A 22,009-nucleotide genomic window follows, 5' to 3' on the forward strand; every position below is an offset into this window, starting at 1 on the left:
CCACAGCTCAGGTGGCAGAGCGGAGAATCAAACGCTCGGTTCCTCCAGATTAGATACACGAGCTCTTAACCTCCTACGCCACTGCTGCTCCTAGCTAAATGACCCACGGTCAACAGGCCCTGTGAAAGAGTTTTTTTTCCAAGTGGCAGAAGAGGTAATCAGAACAAACAGACAAAAAATAGAATACAAGAAAGAGGGAGGAAGTGTGATTCTACTTGTGGATGATTAGATGTGATCAGCAAAGGTACTGAATGACTACCGAGCGTTTCTGTTGGTGGGACAGTGGCGTAAATCCTCCTGGGTGAATGTGAGAAGACCGAGCCTGTGAATCCTCTCTTTGCAACATGAGATTTCAGTAGCTGTCCTTTAAAGCCTTCCATTGTCGTAACAGGTCATTTGTGATTAGCTGAACATTGAAGAAGAATTGCTCTGCTTCTGAGCTGGTCACAGCAATGATATGTGGTGGGTGTTGCTGCATTTTTTTCCTGAAAACTAGGAGCCAACTGGACATGGACATCTTTGGTGGGGACCCTGGGGGGGTGGGGAAATGAATTCACTTCTGAACATGCAGAGTTGCTTTTAACCCTTTCCCAACTTAGCTTAAATCTACCCTGACCGGCAGCTGCTCATCTGAGTCCAGGTGTAGGCCCCCCCCCCCCATTATGTAAAACCCTTTTGAGATGCTGGGCCTTGAGCCTTGGGCCCATTCCGTGCTTGTCCCACATCGTGACCTTTTGTATCTTGTCCCACATGTTGCTTCTCCAAGAGGGCGAACCCACGGGCAAAAGGGGCCCAGTCATCACTCAACTGCAACCTTACCAGAGGTCCAAGTCAGGTGGCACATGCTGGGTACCATTAAAGGCAGCAGCTCTGACCTGGAGGGCAGAATCCACTTGCCCTCCTGAGCAAAGGCCCACTGTGGTGCTTTGGGCGGGAGGCCCTCTGATAGGTTGCTGCACAACAAATCTACCTGTTTAGGGTGCCATTTTGATTTTCCCTCTCTGGGCCCTATTTGCTGGCAAGATCTGCTCCCAAGTTTTTAGAGACCTCACAAGTTTGTTAGGAACCCATGCTGCTTGAGAGAAGGCCATTGCTTTTCCTCAGCCCAGCACAGATTGGTGTACGTCCCACCTTCTGAATGGAAAAAACAACAACAACAGGATAAAATCATCACGTGGTGGTTCTGCCCTTCTCAAGCCCAGCTTCGAAAAGAATCAAAAAAGTATTTCGCTTAAACGGAATTGTCAGGCAGCTTATTTGAAGGAATTGACAGAGTGGCATTGACAGATAAGCTAAACCAGTTATCTGAGACACTCAGTCCTCTGAACTTTTACCAGCCTGTGATTTAACTAAATCACAAACACAAAATACTAAAGATCAAGTTTTAACACTTTGCCAATTTTTTTTAAATTATGACAAAACGTGACCGGCCTAGGAATGTGTCACCATTTTAAAAAGTGAGTTCCCAGTGGGCAAATAATGACTCTCAATACCATTGGGTGGGGGCGGGGAGGGAAGGTTCCTCCCTCCCTCTTTGCTGCAGTGGTTCTGAACAGAATCAGACCTGTGTGGTTAAAAAGCAGTGCACAGTGAACTTGGGGATGCCCATCACATCTAGTTGGGACCTGAAGTCTGATCTTTCAACTTTGTACCCCAATTCTGTCTCCTCTGATTGGCACCCATTCTCCAAGGTTTCACACAGAGATCTCTTCCAGCCTTAATACCTGAGATCCTTTAACTAGGAATGCTAGAGATGGAATCTAGAATCTTCCTCACATGTTTGTTTGTTTGTTTGTTTGTTTTGTTTTATATCCCGCCCAATCCCCGATGGGCTCTGAACTGTGTGGCCCATCACGGGAAGTTCACAGGTTTCACAGGATCACTACCAGCCACGGCCACGTCACACACGTTCAGAGTAGCATCTCTCTGATGCCTAGAACTATGGAAATCTGTTTTAAATTTTTAAAAATCCAATTAAAAATTTTAAAATTTTATGTTCAGTTTTTTAAAAAATCATTGATTTTTATCCACTTTGCTCCCTGGTCCCTTTTCCCCGATTCAAGTGAATCATAGTTAAATGAATCATGGTTTGTGTTATATCTGAGCCTGGCCCATGTGCGCTTGTCACTACAAATGGCAGCCACTGGATTTTTCTCCAGGGTTTCCTGGTTATTATATCATGACATTTTGTAGCTAATTCTGAATTAGTCATGTTTGTATCTCACCTTTCGTCCGTCATGAAATGCAAGATGGCTCTGAGACCCGAGTAAACCGTACCAAACAGATTGTGAGATTGCAGTCATGTGCAGACTGAAATAATGCTGCATAGGATTGCAGTGTTTATTTTTATAATTTTTTATTGTATCATTTGAATATTTCATTTTATATTAATGCTTTTCTTCATTCGTTTTCAAACAATACATTTTCCCCTTTTTCCCTTCCCCCCTATATTTTTTTCATAGTTTTTTCAAACAAACAGCAGTAAGTTCATTCTTTGTAATCTCTTCTCCCATATTTCCTCATTGACTCCAGCTTCTTTCATCCAGTCCACATATATTGTCCATATCTTCAAGATTTCGCTCTGTTTATCTTGCCACAGTTTATTCTTTGTTATTATTTCAAAAATGTCCAGTGTCACTTGTTCCCAGATGTATTCCAACCATTTCTGGATTGTCCATTTTTTTCTTTTCTTTCCAGCCTAAAGCTATTGTTGCATGTGCTGCTTTGATCATTATTTTGTACATATAGCTATATTTTTTATCTACCCTTATATCCTCCATTACACCCATGAACATTAAATCATTATTTATCCCAATATTAATCTTCACCAGTTTCTCGATATATAACATTACGGTTGTCCAAAATTTTTTCACGGATTGCAGCGTTAACCCCCAGACTATGAAGTTCCTAGTCAATAAACCTCACATTTTGTCTTAGCAGTTGTAGTCAAAAGTCACCACCTGAGATCATCATTTTTCTAGACATGAACTAGGAGTTCCAGAGGTTTTTTCAACAACCTTCACTTGCTGACTGCCTTAGGCTGTATGCTTTCCAGAAAGCTATTGACTTTGTCAACTGCCATCAGTTACTATTCTGAATTGATCCCCTGATCTCACCAACTGTTCTCATTTTAAAAATGTCAGCCCTGGATTCACCCTGTAAATGCATTCTCTAAAGCCATGTTCACATGTCACAGTGAAGGGGCGCACGTCCTGCAAGTGTGTGCATGCAGCTGTTTATGCCAAGGAGCCAACATGCGTTGACTTTATAGAGCAGTGGTGGCGAACCTTTGGCACTCCAGATATTATGGACTACAATTCCCATCAGCCCCTACCAGCATGGCCAATTGGCCATGCTGGAAGGGGCTGATGGGAATTGTAGTCCATAACATCTGGAGTGCCAAAGGTTCACCACCATGGTTATAGAGGACAACAGGGACCAATACCTTAATAAATGTGATGTTTAAATCACATCCTCAACTTTACATGTATTGAATGTAACATGAGAACTACTCAGCACATCAAGAAAAATCAAGCTTTCTCTGTGCACAGATTGTGCACGGGTGCACTTGTAATTTGTGAGCAGGGTTTTTAAGTTGGAGGTCAAAATGAGTTTTCTATTCCAAGGGACCTGACTATGTTGCCCCTCTTGATAGCTCCTAAGTGAAGCCATAAGGAGTTGCTGCTTACCTAGAGAGGGTGATTTGCCAGGTAGAAAGAAGGTAGGAAGTTGGAAGGGAAGATCAAGGGCAGTTTAGGAGGAAAGCAAAACAAAAAAGGATAAAAACTTCAATCACATAAAATATTTGTTTCCAGTGTGTTGACATGGTTAAGGCAGATGTTTTCAGACTGTGTTGTGGGATTGGAAGCTGAGAACTCAGAAACTGAGCTGAGCATGTTGGATAGTCAAATTTACCATAGGAGTAGACAAAAAGAGAAGAGTTTGGATTTATACCTCCCTTTCCTTACAGTTCAAGGTGGCTTACAAACTCCTTCCCCACCTCTCCCTACAACAGGCACCTTGTGAGGCAGGTGGGACTGAAAGAGTTTTGAGAGAACTGGGACTAGCCCAAGGTCACCTGGCAGCAACGTAGGAGTGGGGAAACCAATTTGGTTCACCTGGTAAGAGTTCACTGCTCATGTGGAGGAGTGGGGAATCAAACCTGGTTCTCTGGGTTAGAGTCCACCATAAGAGATATACCACACTGGCTCTGGGTAGCTGGGTCTTTTCAGTTTGGCATCAAACAGCTCCTAGAGGTTTGTTTGTTTTGGGGATCAAACTCTACATGTAAAAATTGCCAAGGTCAACTTAAATGAACCCAGAATAGCAGGGTGGGTTTTTTTTAAACAAAACACGACATTTATTTCTGATTGATTTGATGATTTATAATGGATTGAACTGCCTGTGTGAACAATTACCGCCCTAGCAGAGCAACTACACAGAACAGGGGAGGAAATTAAACTCCGTCAGGGTGAGCAAATGCACACGTATGCCAAAAAGCCAATTGCACTATGCTTTGCTACTAGGAAGCAACAATTGAAGCAACTTGCAAGACAGCCAAGAACAGGTTGGCAAACAGACAGTCCGATCAGCTCTCTGGAGATCACGTGAACTGAACCAGGGGTTTTTTGAGTGTTCCTTCTCAGAAACTTATCTGGGGTGTCTCCATAATGGCCGGCCACCTTTTGTGGGTTGACTTAAAACACTTGAAAGAGTGTGGGAGCAGATTCTTTTTTCAGCTGGAAGTTCTGCACTCCACACTGGTGTCGACCACCAGTGAAGAAGAGGAAGAAGAGTTTGGATTTATATCCCCCCTTTCTCTCCTGCAGGAGACTCAAAGGGGCTGACAATCTCCTTGCCCTTCCCTCCTCACAGCAAACACCCTGTGAGGTGGGTGGGGCTGAGAGAGCTGTGAGAAGCTGTGACTAGCCCAAGGTCACCCAGCTGGCGTGTGTGGGAGTGCACAGGCTAATCTGAATTCCCCAGAGAAGCCTCCACAGCTCAGGCGGCAGAGCTGGGAATCAAACCCGGTTCCTCCAGATTAGATACACGAGCTCTTAACCTCCTACGCCACTGCTGCTCTGAGGGGTGATTTTGAGATTCATATCATTGTTGAATGCCGGTGTGGGGGGTTGGAGATATAGAAATACTTCAGTGATGTGTCTCTGCTGGGATCTAGCTTTATTTGGGATGTCCCAGCGGCCCCTGAAACGGGGCACAATATAGTTGGTGCAGCAAGCTGCTGATTGGTGAGGCACACTTTAAACTGGATAATGCAAGATATTTTGCCCCTTAAGATAGCAAGCAGGGATTGGCATTAAAAAGTGCCTACTCTGGGTAAATTGTAGACAAGAAGACAGCTTGTCTACAACTAGTTTTCTGGCGTACTGACTGAAATGGCGAGTCCTAGGTCAGAGGTTGGCAAGCAGATCTCACCACAGGAAGGATGCCTGCTGTGTGAACAGAACAAGAGACATCTAATGTGTTGGCGCATCATTAACAAATTCAGAATTCTTCCCTGAAGGTAGATGGTTTTCAAAACCACTGCCCTGAGAGATGACTGAAGTTCATGGGGGAGCATTTTTTTAAAAATCTGTATCTTCCACCAGATAACCCTGTGTTGTGGCAAAGAAGAAATGCCGGTGGTGGTGGTGATGGTGTGGATTGTTGGAAGATGGTGGGAGGAGGGGGTGCTGATTTCCCTGCAGAAGAGGAGCCCCTTTTTCCTGATTGTCCTCTCTTTTGTTCCTCAAGCTGATCAGTGGCGGTTCTATTGTAAGTGCTGAGGCAGTATGGGATCACGTCACCATGGCCAACCGGGAGTTGGCGTTTAAAGCAGGAGACGTTATCAAAGTCCTGGATGCCTCCAACAAGGACTGGTGGTGGGGTCAGATTGATGACGAAGAAGGATGGTTTCCCGCCAGCTTCGTGAGGGTGAGTGTCTCCCTATTTCTTTTTCCTTGATATTACCTAATGCGTGTTTTTTTGCGGAGTGGCAAAGCACGGACATCGTTTGTGGCATCTCTCTGACAATTATTTTGATTGTGTCTTCCTACGTGGCAGCAGGTTGGACTTGATGGCCCTCGTGGTCTCTTCCAACTCTATGATTTGGTTCTTGTTTTCTCAGCTTCATAAGCAACTCTGCATTGGTCTCCCAGGCAGAAAAGATTCCCATTATTAAGAACAGAATATCTCAGGGATTTCTTTAGGCTGCAGAACAGTGGACCTTAACCTTTTGGAGCCTGCAGGCACCTCTGGAATTCTAAGACGGTGTGGTGGATGCAACCACAGAAAGGCTGCCACAGAAGGGCGAGCCATACGTAAACACAAAGCAAGTGCAGGAATAGTTTTAAAAATACAGTGGGAAAGAGGGGTAAGAGATTAAAACCAGTGCTAGTGGCTGCACTGAAATGACAGTATTTTAATCTGCACAGCCAATCAGATCTCTTAGTGGATTATCAGAACCTGGCTCTACCCACTTTCTCAAAATACTTGGTGGGCACTAGGACTGATGTCATCGGGCACCATGAGGCCCACACACCCTATTTTGGACCCTGGAGTCCCTGCTCCAGTGAGTAAGAACAGTGTGGAGAGACTTCTTTCCCGCTCGCATCAGTTCCTGCCATGTTAGCGGGTTTCTTGGGAATCTGGGGGGAAGGAGGAGTCAAGGGCCTGACCTTCACTCCTGTCCCTTCTTCTCCTTTCTCCCCTTCGTGGAATGACTCTGCGGCAGGCAGGGAAAATAGCCCTGATGTGTTCTGAAGCTAATAAGAGATGGCACAGTAATGGAAACCTCCTCTCCACGTCTGAGGCGAAAGCGTTCCGTTCACATTTCCAGGCCGTTGGTTCCGCTCGGTGCTGGGAGGCTGTGGATGTGCAGCACAAGCAGTACTTTGGGCAGGTGGTTTGTTCTGCCATTTCCACGCCCTGAGGTGATTTTCCTGATCTCAGGCAGAGAGCATCGAGCTCCCGTCTTCTTTTCTCTGCAGTACGCAGCGTCCACCAAGGATGATGGCGACTGAGAAATCACCCCTTGCTGTCCCGGGGAGGTGGGAGGATCAGACGGCAGTTTCCCAGAGGTCATTTCTCTTGAGGAAGTTGTACAACAAAAAAGGGTCTGAGCCACAGTTTCTCCGTCAGGGTGGCCCCAATCCAGCACAGCTGCTCTGAAACCTCAGGAGATCTGATCGGGTGTCTTCCTTGTGACCCGTCCTCAGTGGCACCCCAGACTGCTGTCTGTAAGTTAGCTATGCCCAAAAGTGATGGCAACAGAAGTCAGAGATCCCTGCCATGTTCCATATAAATGCACCTCCCTCTCTCCTGGGCACATCTCTAAATAGAAAATGGTTCTGCAAATTTGAGTGAAAACTGTCTATAAATGGCACCAGCTGGTTCAGACCCATAACATCATTGAAACACTTCCTGGCCCTAGTCCCTGGAGCAGTGTGGCAACTGTTTTCTCTGTCTGTCTATGTCTATGTCTATCTTCAATTCATTTGTACCCTGTCTTTTCCCCAATGGGGCTCAAAATGACTTGTATCATACTCCTTTCCTCCATTTTATCCTCACAACAACCCTGTGAGGTAGGTTAGGCTGAGAGAGTGCGACTGATCAAGGGTCACCCTGTGAGCTTCCATTGGCATAAATGGGAATTCAAATCCAGATTTTAAATTGAAAAATCCATTTTACAAAATAAAAGTTAAAGAAGAAGAAGAAGAGTTGGATTTATTTCCCCCCTTTCTCTCCTGAAAGGAGACTCAAAGGGGCTGACAAACTCCTTGCCCTTCCCCCCTCACAACAAACACCCTGTGAGGTGGGTGGGGCTGACAGAGCTCAGAAGAACTGTGACTAGCCCAAGGTCACCCAGCTGGCGTGTGTTGGGAATATACAGGCTAATCTGAATTCCCCAGATAAGCCTCCACAGCTGAAGCATAGTGAGCAAAAGAAGAAGGTACACAGCCACAGGTTAAGAAGAGACAATATGCACCATACAGGCTGAAACAACTGCTTCAAAAGTGAAGTAGTTTTTCCTGGTAAGTAACAGTATATATACACAACGGTACAATTAATTATACAAAACAAGAAATAAAGCAAAGCTAGTCGGAATCTAGATAAGTGACCAACCTCATTAAGAAAACTTCAGGCCTGCTCTGAAAAGGAATAGACAGAAATACAAAATGTTAAACAATGCAGAAGCATGTGCTTGGATAACAATTCCAAAGCACACGGAATACTTAAAAGTAGAATAGAGATAAGAACTTTCGATGTAATAATAATAGTAATCTACAAGAAACAAAATAGTTATTTTAATACAACCTGTCAACCAATAACAATTATTATTGTATCAGCAAAGAAAAAAGAAAGGAAAAATTAAGAGCACAATTACCAAAAAGGACTGTGCTCTGCCAGTTCTCTTAACCACTATGCTACTGCTGCTCCAGCATCTTTGAAAAGGGCAAAGATGTTTCACAATGGCTGTTGTGGGTTTTCCGGGCTGTGTGGCTATGGTCTTATAGTTTTTGCTCCTAACGTTTTGCCTGCTTCAGAGGCATGTCATGATAAGATGTGCCACAGAGAGAAACACCGAGACATCCCTCTTATGATGCCAGTCATAGATGCAGGCGAAAGATTAGGAGCAAAAACTATCAGACCATGGTCACACCACCTGGGCAACAGTTAATTGATTCCAACTTTGACAATACGCTGCAAAGCCTTTGACAATTTCAGAATTCTTAAAAATGGTGGATGGCCCGCCTGAAGCTTATTGTGAACCTGACAACTGAGCTCTCCCCCCCCCCCCCCCCGCTGGCTTGACTGGCTGCTGTACAAAAGGCAGGGCTGTTCAATCAGTTGCCAAACCAAGGAGGCCACGCTCATGCCCACATCAAAAGTCCTGCTGTGTGAGTTCCCTTGGAGCATTGTGTTTGCTTTCACTCCCTAGTTCTGCAGTCAGTAGTACTTCAAACAAATTTAAACCGTATCCTCTTTCTCCGAAGATCAAAAGACAAGTTTGAAATCTGCAGTAGCAGCACATAAACAACCCCTGTGAGCAACCGTCCACCTGCAGCCCAAACGGGACACAGTGGGAAGAGGCTGCCTGCCGTAGTGGGCCTGCCAGATCGTTCCTCACAAAAATCATTATTTTGAGCTGTCCAAAATCTGAGCCACTAGGCTAGATGAGGAATGTTGCATATCATTCTGCTCTGTACTTAGAGGGATTCTTATTATTGGGACCAGACCTGGATTGGTAGGGCAAGTCCCATATTAATTTATTGTTGAAGGATTTCTTGGCCGGATTCAACTGGTTGTGGTGGGTTTTCCGGCCTTTGTGGCCGTGGTCTGGTAGATCTTGTTTGTAACGTTTCGCCTGCATCTGTGGCTGGCATCTTCAGAGGTGTATCACAGAGAAAAGTCTGACACAGTGTGAAACAGACTTTTCTCTGTGAGAACCCTCTGAAGATGCCAGCCATAGATGTAGGCGAAACGTTAGGAACAAGATCTACCAGACCACGGCCACACAGTCCGGAAAACCCACCACAACCCATATTAGTTGTTTTTTCTTTCAGTGGGTTAAATCACACACCAGCAATAATTATTTTTGAAGGTGACAAACTAGAGGTGACATAAGTGCCCATGTGGACTTCAATCTGTCTCCAAAACTGGACCCCAGAACAGGAAGAATGATACAATCAGTAGTATTTTTGAGCACCATAAAAAAAAATAGGAACCTACAGTCAATGCATCAACTCTCTACACTCTCTCTCTCTCTCTCTCTCTCTCTCTCTCTCTCTCTCTCTCACACACACACACACACACACACACACACACACACACACACACACACACACACACACACACACACACACACACACACAGAGAGAGAGTATGTGCGTATTTATGCTATCATTGCAGGTCCACAGAATTGGTTTGCTTAACCCCACAGGACAAGGCAACTGTACATCTGGAAAACACATGGAAGGAAAGACAGTTAAATGAATCCAAATTCATAAACTGATGCACAACAAGCCACATTAATGTTCAGTGTGTCCCTTCCATTGGAATCCTCAGTGAATAATGACACCTTCCTCATTCTAGCAGAAGAGATCTAATGTGCCTAAATATGCTTATGCATGAGCATTACTTGATAGATTGAGAATCCCAGCCCTCAACTGGATGCACATTCAGAAGTACATCGAAAAAAAGAATTCATGTGTTTGTGCTTCCAGTCGCAGATTAGTATGTTGTTGGCATGCCGTTTTAGCTGCCTTGTGACTTTGATGACCTGGTCTCGTCCTCACCCAAATCAACTCCCACTGCCCTTTCTGGAATCCCCTAAATAACTAGACTTTGATTCCATCAGTCATCCCTCCTTGCTGAAAAGATGCATCTCCTCAAAATGGGAAAAGTGATTTAAAAAACCAAGTCAGGCTAGTCCTCACTGTGGCCACATGCTGGCATGCAAAAAAATGAGGTGGGAGGCAGCTGAGGGGGTCATCGAGGCGGGCCACATGTCCAGTTGCCGCCAGAGAACTGCCGTCTGGAATGCTTATTGATTTTTTAAAATATTTTTAAATGTTTTTCACAAAACAATACAATGATAAGAGGGAAAGGTTTCAAAAAAGAAACAAGAAAATTTACATGGATCAGCAATATTCCATATGCTGAAGAAAAACCTCCGCAGATAATCTGATTGAGAAAAAAAACCTTTTTTGATAGACAAATTCATATAAACTTAAACACATACATTTTAGCGTCCTAAAATCAGCACATATGCTTAAATAGAATTTTATCATACATAATACTTAATGGACTCCCTTTTTTTAAAAAAAAAAATCATGCTCTGGTTTTCTGTTAACAAGGTTTGTCAGTTTTTTTCTTGGGTCGATTCCCCACAGACCATAAATTGCGTGTTACTCACACGAACAAACACGTGTTTATTACAAATTACCCACAGCCAGGTCTCCGAACCAGCAGTCAAGCAGATTCCGGCACTCGTTCTCTACCTTCTCCCGCGTTTTCCCAGAACCTGCTTATTTCTGCAACTTTTTCAAAAATCAAGCATCAAAGCATTTTTTTTCCAAAAAAAAAAAAAGCAGGCTGGTGGAGAATCTCGGGTGTTGAAGCCAGATTTGGCGTAGGGGATTCCAGCGACTCCTAGCCAATGGGAGCGCAGCGGGCTGTGCGCGATGTGCGCGCAGCCCTCCTTTTTTATTTTGCTCTGAGGTGTCCACATGTGCATAAGCACACGTTCTAGCCTGATTTCTGGGGAACAAAACAGTCTGCAGGGCAACTAAATGCCATGCGCACAGGCAGCCGAGACTATATGGAAACGGGACTTGGAGTTATCCCCGTTTCCACATTGCTCCATTGCACGCACGTGCATGCCGACAGGCCTCCTGTAACAATTTTTTAAAAAAGATCCCGCCCCATCTCGGCGCGGCAGCCAATCAGGGCAGAGCGGCTGAGCAGTTCCCGGATTAGTGGGGAAGGGCACATTGCCAGAATCCGTGGTCAATGCACATTTCCTCAAGGGAAAATTGTGCAGTGGGGACGGAGAAACTGGGATGGAAAAATGCAGTTTTATTTCTATCTGGATGCAATCCAGATAGAATTTCCTAGTGGGGAATCGACCTTGGACAGGATATCCTTCTGTTTTCTAGCAAGGGCAACGATGACTCTTGCTACAGTTAATAAATACAGAAATAATTCTTGTTGCTTTGGTAGGTTTTCTGGGACAATTCCCAACAACATAATTTTTGAGACCATTTGAAATTCAATTTTTAATATTTTTTGCATTTTATCATCATCATCATTATTATCATCATCATCATCTTTATTTACAGTCAACAGACCCATAAAACATATTAAAAGAGCTAATAATTTAGCAAGTTTAAAATACATTCTGGAAAAAAATACAAAATTAAAATTGTTCAAATTAAATCTAGTCAATTTATCAGCAATTAACCTCACAATCCAGGCTAAATGTGGAAACCCTAATCCTTGCTGCTACAGACAAAAATTTAGCAACTGCAAGAGTAATATTTGGACATTTGTCCTCTAGGAAAGTATTTAACTAAAATTACTGGGGAATAATTTCCAGAGGCGGAGATACAAGGGGGACGGGGGGGGGGTTGCGGGTTGCACCGGGCGCGCGCCTGGGGGGCAGCAAAAATATCAGGTTTGTTTTTGTATTTTTTAGTGTTTTTCAGTTTTTGGCCTGCAGGGGGAGCTGGTTTTAGGCTAGCAGCACCAATATTTCAGGGAGTTTGGGGGGGATTCTCCTGATGATACCACCCAAGTTAGGTGAGGTTTGGTTCAGGGGGTCCAAAGTTATGGACTCCCAAAGGGAGCACCCCATCCCCCATTGTTTCCAACGGGAGCTAATAGGAGATGGGGGCTACACCTTTGAGAGTCCATAACTGTGGACCCCCTGAACCAAACTTCACCAAACCTGGCCTGTATCATCAGGATAGTCTCCTAAAGATACCCTGACATTTTGATGCTGCTAGCCTAAAAACTGCACCCAGAGCCTGACCCGCCTCCATTCGCCCCTCGCTCCTCCCTTAACCTCCACGCTTGATTTTATAGGCGGTTCTGACCTGTCCCTCATGACAGCAAAAGTCGGCAGCGAGAAGTGGCAGCAGGTTAATCTCCAGTTTAGGTTTTATTTTTCTTTGAGACAAGGTATAGCAAATTATATATTTTTAGTCCATAATATTTCCCACTGCTGGAAGATAGTCTCCTCTTGAAAGTTTTGCTTCCTTTTTATCATACAATTTTTAACCTATTCTGTCTCTGAATCATACCTAAGTACTGACTTGTAAATTCTGCCCATTAAGTGTTGTTTCTGTGGGTGATTTCTCTCTCAGATTCTGAAATTCTTCCCAGAGTACTTCCTGTCACCTTGAACCTTTTCTTAACCTTGATGCTATTTGAAAGTCTGTCATCCATTGTAATTTCCCCCCCTTCTTCTTTCACTTCTTTCCATGATTGGATCTTGGTTGTTAATCAGGTCTTTGTATGAAATATTATATTGGAAGGAGGGTTCTCATAATAAGCTTCAACGGGAGACATTAAGGGGAGATAGTGGCATGCTTAATCTTTTGTGTGTCTTTATCCATATTCTAAATAATCCTCTTCTTAATACATGCTTATCTTTACGGTATATTTCTCTTAGATTTGATAGCCATATATAATTATATATTCCAGTTTTCAAGTCACAGATCTCTAATTTCATCATTTTTTGCCTTGGGTTTTTAATCCAATCTGTGGTCCAAACCAAACCAGCCACCTGATAGCATAGCTTGATATTAAGTACAGCGAGGCCTCTTCATCTTTTAGGACTTTAAATCTGATCCTGGGCTTTTTTGTTTTTCCAAATAAATGCATTTATGTAAGATTGCCATTCTCTTAATGTACTATCTTGTATATTGGTAGCATTTGAAATTTAAAAAAAACATTGAGGAGCAGTATACTCATTTTAATCACAGCAGTTCTTCCTAGCCAGGACAGTTCTAATTTTGTCCATCTTGATAGGTAATCTTTCTTTTTTTCCAAGTAGCTGAGTGGTTACATTTAAATAATGTTTCATTGCAACCTGTTATATGTTTTTGAATGAATGTCACAATCTTCAACTTCAACAACCTTTATTGGCATAATCATACAATTCTATTAACAGAGAATTCAGCCACCAAACAGGTAATGAAAATAAAATTACAAATAAATATCAGTACATAAATTGAAAGCTAAAACAAGGGGGAGAGGGGGAGAAAAGAATTAGGCAATGGACTAAATTCTCCCTCCAAAACAGTCAACGTATTTAACAGATTGCTGATGTTATCTGTATCCATTATCGTATTAAAATCCAACGTGAACATATATTAAGTCATAAAAAACTAGGCAATGCATATATTGCCTCAACACAAACCAAGAGAAGAAGAAGAGTTTGGATTTATAGCCCCAATTGGCCATGCTGGCAGGGGCTGATGGGAATTGTAGTCCATAACATCTGGAGTGCCAAAGGTTCGCCACCACGGACCTAGAAGGTCAAGAACATGTTTAAAGAGCCACTAAATTTGCAACGACTGGATGTTAGAACCGCATACATATTTATGACACATTAAAATCATCTACACATATAAAAGACCCTCTACAACCTACCTCATACATAAAAAAATAACACAATACACAGATGGGTCCAACAAGACACTTTTTTGATCCTAACAAAAAGACGAATTTTGGCATACCACAGTTGGCAAAATTAATACATTAAGGTAGCATCAAGTTTCCAGGCTACAAATAGCAGTTGTAAAGCTTTTTAATATCTGAGACCAATTTAATTGTCTGAGACCAACATTAAATCTTCATAAAGAACATTTCATAAGTACAATTTCTAAAAAAGCAACTTACTGAAGAGTTGCTGAGATTAGCACCCACGTCTTCCACACAAGGTTATTTCTTCTTTAAAAGTGTAATACAATGTGCCAATCATGTCCCAATTCTTAAAGAAAAAACAAATTAAAAATACTAATTATTTCCAACTAGGGTAAAATTTATCTTGCATCCAGCCTGGCTTCTGGGGGCTCTGAGCACCAGCTCGTCTTCCTTCCGACGCATGGTCACGTGGACGTGGAAGGCAGGGAGGCTGGCGTCCAGTTCATGGCTCTCAAAAGCCAGAGAAGACCCAGATGTTTGTTTGTGTTACTTATTTCATTTATACCTCCCACTGTTCTCTCTTCTTAAATTCCTTTTGTATCCCTCACAACTGCAAAATAACCTTTGTTGAGGTAGTTTCCAGGGCTGAGAGGGACAGCAACCCGACTCCAAGGTCTCCTCTTTCCTGCCTCTCCTCTCTGTGCCTTTACTTTCTTCACTGCACCTGAGGTGCCTAAGACCTGGAAGGCATGCTTTACTGTAACAGGTTATGACAGTTGGACCACAGTCACAAACCGATTCTTCAGTGACGGTGACCCAGATTGGGCCTTTGGAGGGACCAGCCGCTGATGGTGCCCCCCCCTCCCCTCCCCCCCTTCTTCGATCTATTTTGGGGCTGGTACCATCTGATGGGGTCTGCCACCTCTCTCCTAGGGGAAGGATTTATGTTGGGTTATGGGGCGCCATCCACACCCATAGGTTATAGGACGTTTATTAAGAGATTACACTCGCTGCTTTTATAGATTTTATAGATTTTATCTAATTTATGATAGCTTTATGACTGCACTTATTGACTAATTGTACTTGTTATATGTTGTGCACCGCCCGGAGCCCCTCGGGGACGGGGCGGTATAAAAGCTGAAAGTATAAATAAATAAATAAAATAAATAAACTCCTCATACTTGCTTTGGAACTCCTGCAGTATCTCATGACCTTCTACAGCACTTTCCTCCCATGGGAAATATCCCCTCCAGCCCCCTCAGTGATTTTGACTTGGAATCCTTAGAGGACCACGAAGGCCCCAGCATCACAGAGCCACCTGCAGATGCCACATCCTTAGTGCCAGAGACGCCCAGCGCGAGCCTGCAAGGGAAGCTTCTCCTCCAACGCTGGAGACAGCCTCCAGGCTTCTGCCGTGCAGAACTTGAGTTGACCCTGTAGCCTCCCCTAAGGACCCTCCGCAGGACGTGGGTGGTCGAGGACCTGGGCTTAAGTGGCACAGAGGAAACACAGTGCCAATGCACTTGCTGTGTCCAACACATGCATGGAGGGGGCAGGATCCTGTCTAGTGAGCAGAGCTGCCTCAGAAAATCCAGCACTTGCCCGCAATTCAGCTAGACTTCAGAGGTTCTGGTAGGGTCGTGAGATGGCCGAGACGTCCAGTGCGCTCCCAGCCACCTCATGGGGGGCCCCCGCCCGCAGCGGCAGGTGGCCCGATAGATGGTCGCCGCAAGGGGGGGTCAACAAATCGGATAGAGTTAGAGGACCAGGAGATCTTGGGGTCGTGGTCCCGTAGCCAAGGCACTCCCAGCACCAGGGAATATTTGGCCACCTCAGTGCTGATGAACCGCCGCTCCTCCCAGTGCCCCCTGCATTGGAAAAGGACTGGCTCCGTCCGATGCGTGGCCAGTGCGCCCCCCAATGTGCCCCTGTCCATCTGCTCGAACAGGATGGGGCAGCGCAGGGGGACCCGCTGTAGCCCCAACTGGGTTACTAGGGACGGCTGCATTAGGCAGCGGGTACACCCCAAGTCAACAAGAGCCTGCGTCTGCACACTAGTCCCACAAGTCTGATTTGACACAGTCACGGAAAGAAGGAACGTGCCATTGGTTCCACTCACTCTCAGTTCCGTGCCCTTAGAAGGGACATGGCATCGGGCGCGCTTCAGGCCAGGTTGCTGTCGTTTCCCGCCGACTCCTCACTGGACTCGGGGCCACCCACCTCCTCAGAGGCCGAATTGGCCTCACGCGGCTCCACTTGTAGTCCCGAACGCTTCTTGAACGGGAACTTTTTCCCTGGACCCTTAGCCGTCCCGGCCTTCACTTCGCCACTGGCGGGGACTACTGGAGGGTCGGGTTTCTTGGTAGGGCACACGATCGCCATGTGTCCCTCTCCACCACAACTCAGGCAAAGTCCCAGCCGCCGCCAGGCATAAAGAGATTCCCCTGTCTCCTTGCCACCACGAGCTGGAGAAGTGCCCCCCGAAAGGGGACAGGGGGAAGCCAGAGAGGGGGTTGCCCCACTGTTTCAGTAGCTGCACTCTGCGCAGACGGACCTCTGCTTCGCCCGCCCGCGTATACCACCCCGCCAGGGAGGTCGGCTCCGCAGTCACCATGGCCCACTGTGCCACCTCTGGGTGAAGCCCCTCTCAGAAGAAGTGGATTTTCACCTCCTCCGGCCAGTCCTGGACCACCCCGGCTACCTGGCGGAACTCTGAGATGTACTCACTCACAGATTGGGACCCTTGCCGGATCTGCCGCAATCTGGCACAGGGCTTCTCCTCCTCGAACGGATCCTCGAACTGCCGCCGCAGTGCCAATATGAAGCAGGGGAAGGAACGTAGCTCGGGCGCCCGGCCTTTGTAAAGTCCCACGTACCAGCCGGCCGCCGCCCCCTCTAGGAGGGCCCCCACCTCATGTACTTGCTCGACCTCGTCCTCATAGTCATCGCCGTACTTCTCCATATGCACCTTGACCTGTGCGAGGAAGTAGGGCAGTGTCTCCGTCACCCCGTCGAAACAGGCCTTCAAACGCTGCCGCTGCGAGAGCAGCTGTGGCCCGGGCGGGCCCAGCAGCCCTGGCTGCACGGGCAGCATGTCGTTGGGAAGCGCAGGCACAGGTGCCCCCCCCCCTCCAGAGGCGGAGGCGGCTGCAGCAGATCCTGGCGATCCCGCTCTTCCGCTTCGGGGCAGATCAAGAGGAGTTCCATGTTGCGCCGTAGGAAGTGTATCTCCTGCTGCATCTCATCTGGCTCCCACCGCCAGGCAACCACGCCTCACTCAGGGGCCCACGCCCCTGCCTGGACTTGGACCTGGACCCGCGACCACTTGCTTTGCGCCACCAGGTCCCACTCCGAGTAAATGTCCTGGTCCATGGGTTGCGTGAGCCAAGTGGACTCACGCCGCCCAGCCGCCTTGGGCCCCCAGCACGGCCGCCAAGAGGGGCCCCAAGAGTAGTGCGATCCCATGCTCTCCTCACCACTGGTGCTTCACGCGGCACCCAAGTGAGGATCGTGTCGGTCGGGTATGGGAGCATCCTTCTCCTCGTCTCCTAAGTCCGGGTCGCGGGGCATCTCGTCCTTGTTTGGAACTTGCCCCGTTCCCTCATCAGGTTCGCCAGCCCACCTGTCGTTACATCCTTGCCGGCCATGGATCCGAGTGCGGGTCAAACAAAGATCCTGCTAAATGTCAGACTCTCTAACATGGAAATAACAGAGACCATAGGAAAGTCCCAAAACAGTTTATTCCAGGTAATACGAAGAGTAACAATGTAAAGCAGGATCTGAGCTAGAGACCTCAGATCCAGGACCTATATCCTTTAACCCTCCCCCCGTTTCGCCCACACCAAATAAGAACATAAGAACTAGCCAGCTGGATCAGACCAGAGTCCATCTAGTCCAGCTCTCTGCTACTCGCAGTGGCCCACCAGGTGCCATTGGGAGTTCACATGCAGGCTGTGAAAGCAATGGCCTTCTGCAGCTGTTGCTCCCGAGCACCTGGACTGTTAAGGCATTTGCAATCTCAAATCAAAGAGGATCAAGATTTGTAGCCATGAATCGACTTCTCTTCCATAAATCTGTCCAAGCCCCTTTTAAAGCTATCCAGGTTAGTGGCCATCACCACCTCCTGTGGGAGCATATTCCAAACACCAATCACACGTTGCGTGAAGAAGTGTTTCCTTTTATTAGTCCCAATTCTCCCCCCCCCCCCAGCATTTTCTTTTATGCCCCTCTGGTTCCTAGAAAATAGTGAGAAAGAGAGAAAAATTTCTCTCTGTCAACATTTTCTACCCCATGCATAATCTTATAGACTTCAATCATATCCCCCCTCAGACGTCTCCTCTCCAAACTAAGGAGTCCCAAATGTCTACTACAGTTGCACTACAGAGCTTCAAAGAACCTGGGAACCTTTCACACCTCTTTTGAAAATGGACTGATGCCAGGAGATTGCCAGGAAGGAAAGAGGGAAACATTTACAATTCACACACAGCAAGACATCAAGGCACTGACAGGCATTGTCCTGACACAGACAGTGGTTCTGCCCACCTTTGCCACAGGTCAGTTCAGTGTTGTTCAAGAATCAGGCAGAGGGTTTTGCCACCTGACTCCCTTGTTCTTCTTTTGATGCACCGGGACATAAAAACAGGATCTGACGGGTAGATTTGCTCTGTGTTTCATTTCTGCTTTGGCACATTAGACATTCAACTGACTCTCAGCTGTCCTATCCTAGGAAAAGTACAAAGTGTTAGGAGTCGGTAGATGGAGTTCTTATATAACTGGGTGCAAAGGTGAGAGAAGAGCAAAGATGCAGTTTCTGGAGATTTAAAAAAGAAAAAATTTAGTGCACTAAAACTCCTACTTGTTCTAGTTCAATTTTGACCTGGTCATGATGCCAGAAACCAAGGCTAATAAAATACCTACGGACCGTGTATGTGTGCACGTACGTGTAATAGGGAAATATATACAGCAGTAGTTCACTCTCTGTTGGGCTGGCTTGAGAAATAGATGTGAATAAATAATTAAAAGCTCCTATGAGTCCAGACTAGCCACCCACAGAAGAGACTGCCTGCAGCATCTCTGTGTGACTTACTTTTCTAGCCTTGTGTGCGGCCGGTCACCCACCACTGGGACAAGGAATTCTGGCCAGGTGGGACTCCTGCCCAGTGGAGTTTCTGATTTGTCACTGGAGAGTAAAACACTGTTTTGGTGGCAGCTGCCACAACAGGGGCAGCTCTACACTCTCTCTCTCTCTCTCTCTCTCTCTCCCCCTCCCTCCCTCCCTCCCTCCCTCCCCCCCCCTTGCCAAGTGTGTGTGTTTTTTAATCACTCTTTGGGGTTCTAGAGGATTCACTGTCATATTTGTCAGTGTTGTAAGCTGCTATGAAAATGCCTTGAAAAGCAGCATATAAATATTGAACATAAATATATAAAATAGCCAGTGCAATTTCAGCCAAAGGAAAATGTGAAGCTTATTTTTCTGTGCCACTCAAAGAACACTTTTTCTGGATTTCAAGCCCACTGAGGAGATTTCAGTAGGAATTTGAGGAGTATTTCCACTGTTAGTAATTCCTTACTCAGCACATTTCACACAAAGCTGGAAAAATTCCAACTGAACATCTGATTTTGTGGCTCCGGGCAACAGGATCCACCCATCCATGGGTTCTTCCCAGTTTCTGCTTGAAATGCTTGTTAGTTTGGAAATTACTCATTGGACAAAATATATGAGGATTTTAAAAAAATTAACCAGCAACTGTGGGGAATCAAGGTTGCTGGTTAACCCAATAAGCCAATTAACAAAGCTTTGGCTCCATTTGTTTAATAACCAAGGTGCTGCCCTCCTGAGTCAGTCAGCTGGCCAGCATACTGGTTAACTGGCCTGTCCATTTAATTGGGTACCAGATTTTACTGTGTTTTTCTCTTGCTCTGAGCTGGGGCTTGCATTGGTTCTCCATCCAAACATCTAGGAATAGTCCTGCTTTCTTCCAGATAGGTTCAGGAACATACCCCATCAGTTTTTCTGGGTCAGCATGGCCAATTGGCCATGCTGGTAGGGGCTGATGGGAATTGTAGTTCCTGAACATCTGGAGAGCCACAGGTTCCCTACCCCTGATCTAGAATATCCCAGTGTGGTGTAATGGTTAAGAGCAGGTGGATTCTAATCTGGAGAACCGGGTTTGATTCCCCACTCTTCCACCTGAGTGGCAGAGGCTTATCTGGTGAACCAGATGTGTTTCCGCACTCCTACCTTCCTGCTGGGTGATCCTGGGCTAGTCACAGTTCTTCAGAACTCTCTCAGCCCCACCTACCTCACAAGGTGTTTGTTGTGGAGAGAGGAACGGAAAGAGCTTGTAATCCACCTTGAGTCTCCTTGCAGGAAAGAAAGGTGGGGTATAAATCCAGATTATTAATATTAGTAGTATTAGTATTATTATTTACAAAAAACAACAAACACATTTTATCACAACCACCAGATCACTGGTTGGTTTCGGCCTTCTCTCTGCTTTGAGTTGTTGTTGTTGTTGTTGTTGTTGTTGTTGTTGTTGTTTGATTTCACAGCTGCTAGTTCTTTAGCTGGTTGTTGGCCTTCATTACAATTTGAGCCTCACCCAGAGGCCTAGGAAGTTGTAATGTATCGATTTCCTGTACAGCTTCAAATCATCCATTGTCCGGGAGCGGGGCCAGCCCCCTCCCCGGATTTCCCCAGCCCTCGTTGCGAGCCCAGACTCACTGGCTGGGCAACGCCAACAACAACCCCCTGCTGAGGGCCCCCCGGGAAAAGGGGGATGAAACGAGGCGTGCGAAGAGCGAGGAGTTGATCTTTTGTACCCCTCTTTTGTTCCCTTTTTGCTCCACTGGCAGGATGTTATTTGCTTCCAGGTAGTCCATGATGTTATCATGATGTTATCCACCGGTGAGCAGTTTGAGCATCGTGGGCAAACATGTTGTTGGCCTGTAGTTTCCAGGTGTTGTTCCTTTGACTGGATCTTTCTGAATCAAGTGTGTCTTCCCAGTTGTTAGCCTTTCATCGATTTCACCATTTTGCATGGTTTTATTGAACTGCTTGGCCATTGTCAGGTGCAAATTGGTGAGGTATTTGAGCCAGAAGCTATGCAATTGATCATGTTTTGGTGCCGTCCAGTTTTTCACTTTCTTGCTTCGATTTGTTATAATATCAGTTATTATTTCCAGCTCTTGTGTTTGTTTTTGGCCAACATCTTTCTCAAAATCTTTTATCCATTGCACTTTCCTGTTGTAATCCTTTTCATTTTCCCACAGATCTTTCCAAAACTGAAGTGTTGCATTTTTCTCTGTTTTTTTGCTTTCAACCTTGATCTTTGTGTTGAGGCTTTCATAAAAATGCCTTTGGTCTGATCGAAATTGCTGATTTTGTCTGTACTGGATGTTTCTTGCTTCATATCTTTCAGTTTTTCTTGCTGTGGCTGTCGTTTGTTATTTGGTGATCTCCAGGGCTTGTTCAATTGTTCTAGTGTCTAGCCAGTACCTTCTAATTAGTTCTTTCAGGATCTTGCCATTCATAAATCTTTGTTCCTTCATATTTTTCAGGTTACTGGCATCTAATCTTAGTTTTTTGATCGTTTGTTCCAGCCTAACTTTCCACTTTTGTTTTGATGGTTGATTTATCTTGGGTTTAGCTATTTCAATGCCCAGTTCTCTTGTGACCACTACTGCAGTACTTTACATGAGCTGATTGGTTTGTTTGATGGCAGTTGTTTCAGTTGTCATCAGTGCCATGTTTACATCCCTCATTATGGGTGCCAGGTCTTTTTTTGGGCACCATTTTCAATGCTGACAGCCATTGTCTTTCCTCATTTGATTGTCTATACTGGATGATCTTTTC

At 45.6% G+C, this 22,009-nt stretch overlaps 1 protein-coding gene across 5 annotated transcripts in view; it reads left to right on the top strand.

The window, feature by feature from the left end:
- The window catches only part of ARHGEF9 (Cdc42 guanine nucleotide exchange factor 9), a 268,515-nt gene that overhangs the window by 172,363 nt on the left and 74,143 nt on the right, over positions 1-22,009 (top strand). For all 5 annotated transcript variants that reach the window (XM_048513765.1, XM_048513768.1, XM_048513767.1 and 2 more), the window contains one exon: positions 5,755-5,934. In XM_048513765.1, coding sequence (XP_048369722.1) covers positions 5,755-5,934 — 180 coding nt within the window. The remainder of the gene's footprint in view (positions 1-5,754; positions 5,935-22,009) is intronic.

The sequence above is a fragment of the Sphaerodactylus townsendi genome, linkage group LG13 (genome assembly GCF_021028975.2).
Source record: "Sphaerodactylus townsendi isolate TG3544 linkage group LG13, MPM_Stown_v2.3, whole genome shotgun sequence".
Taxonomy (NCBI): Eukaryota; Metazoa; Chordata; class Lepidosauria; order Squamata; family Sphaerodactylidae; genus Sphaerodactylus; species Sphaerodactylus townsendi.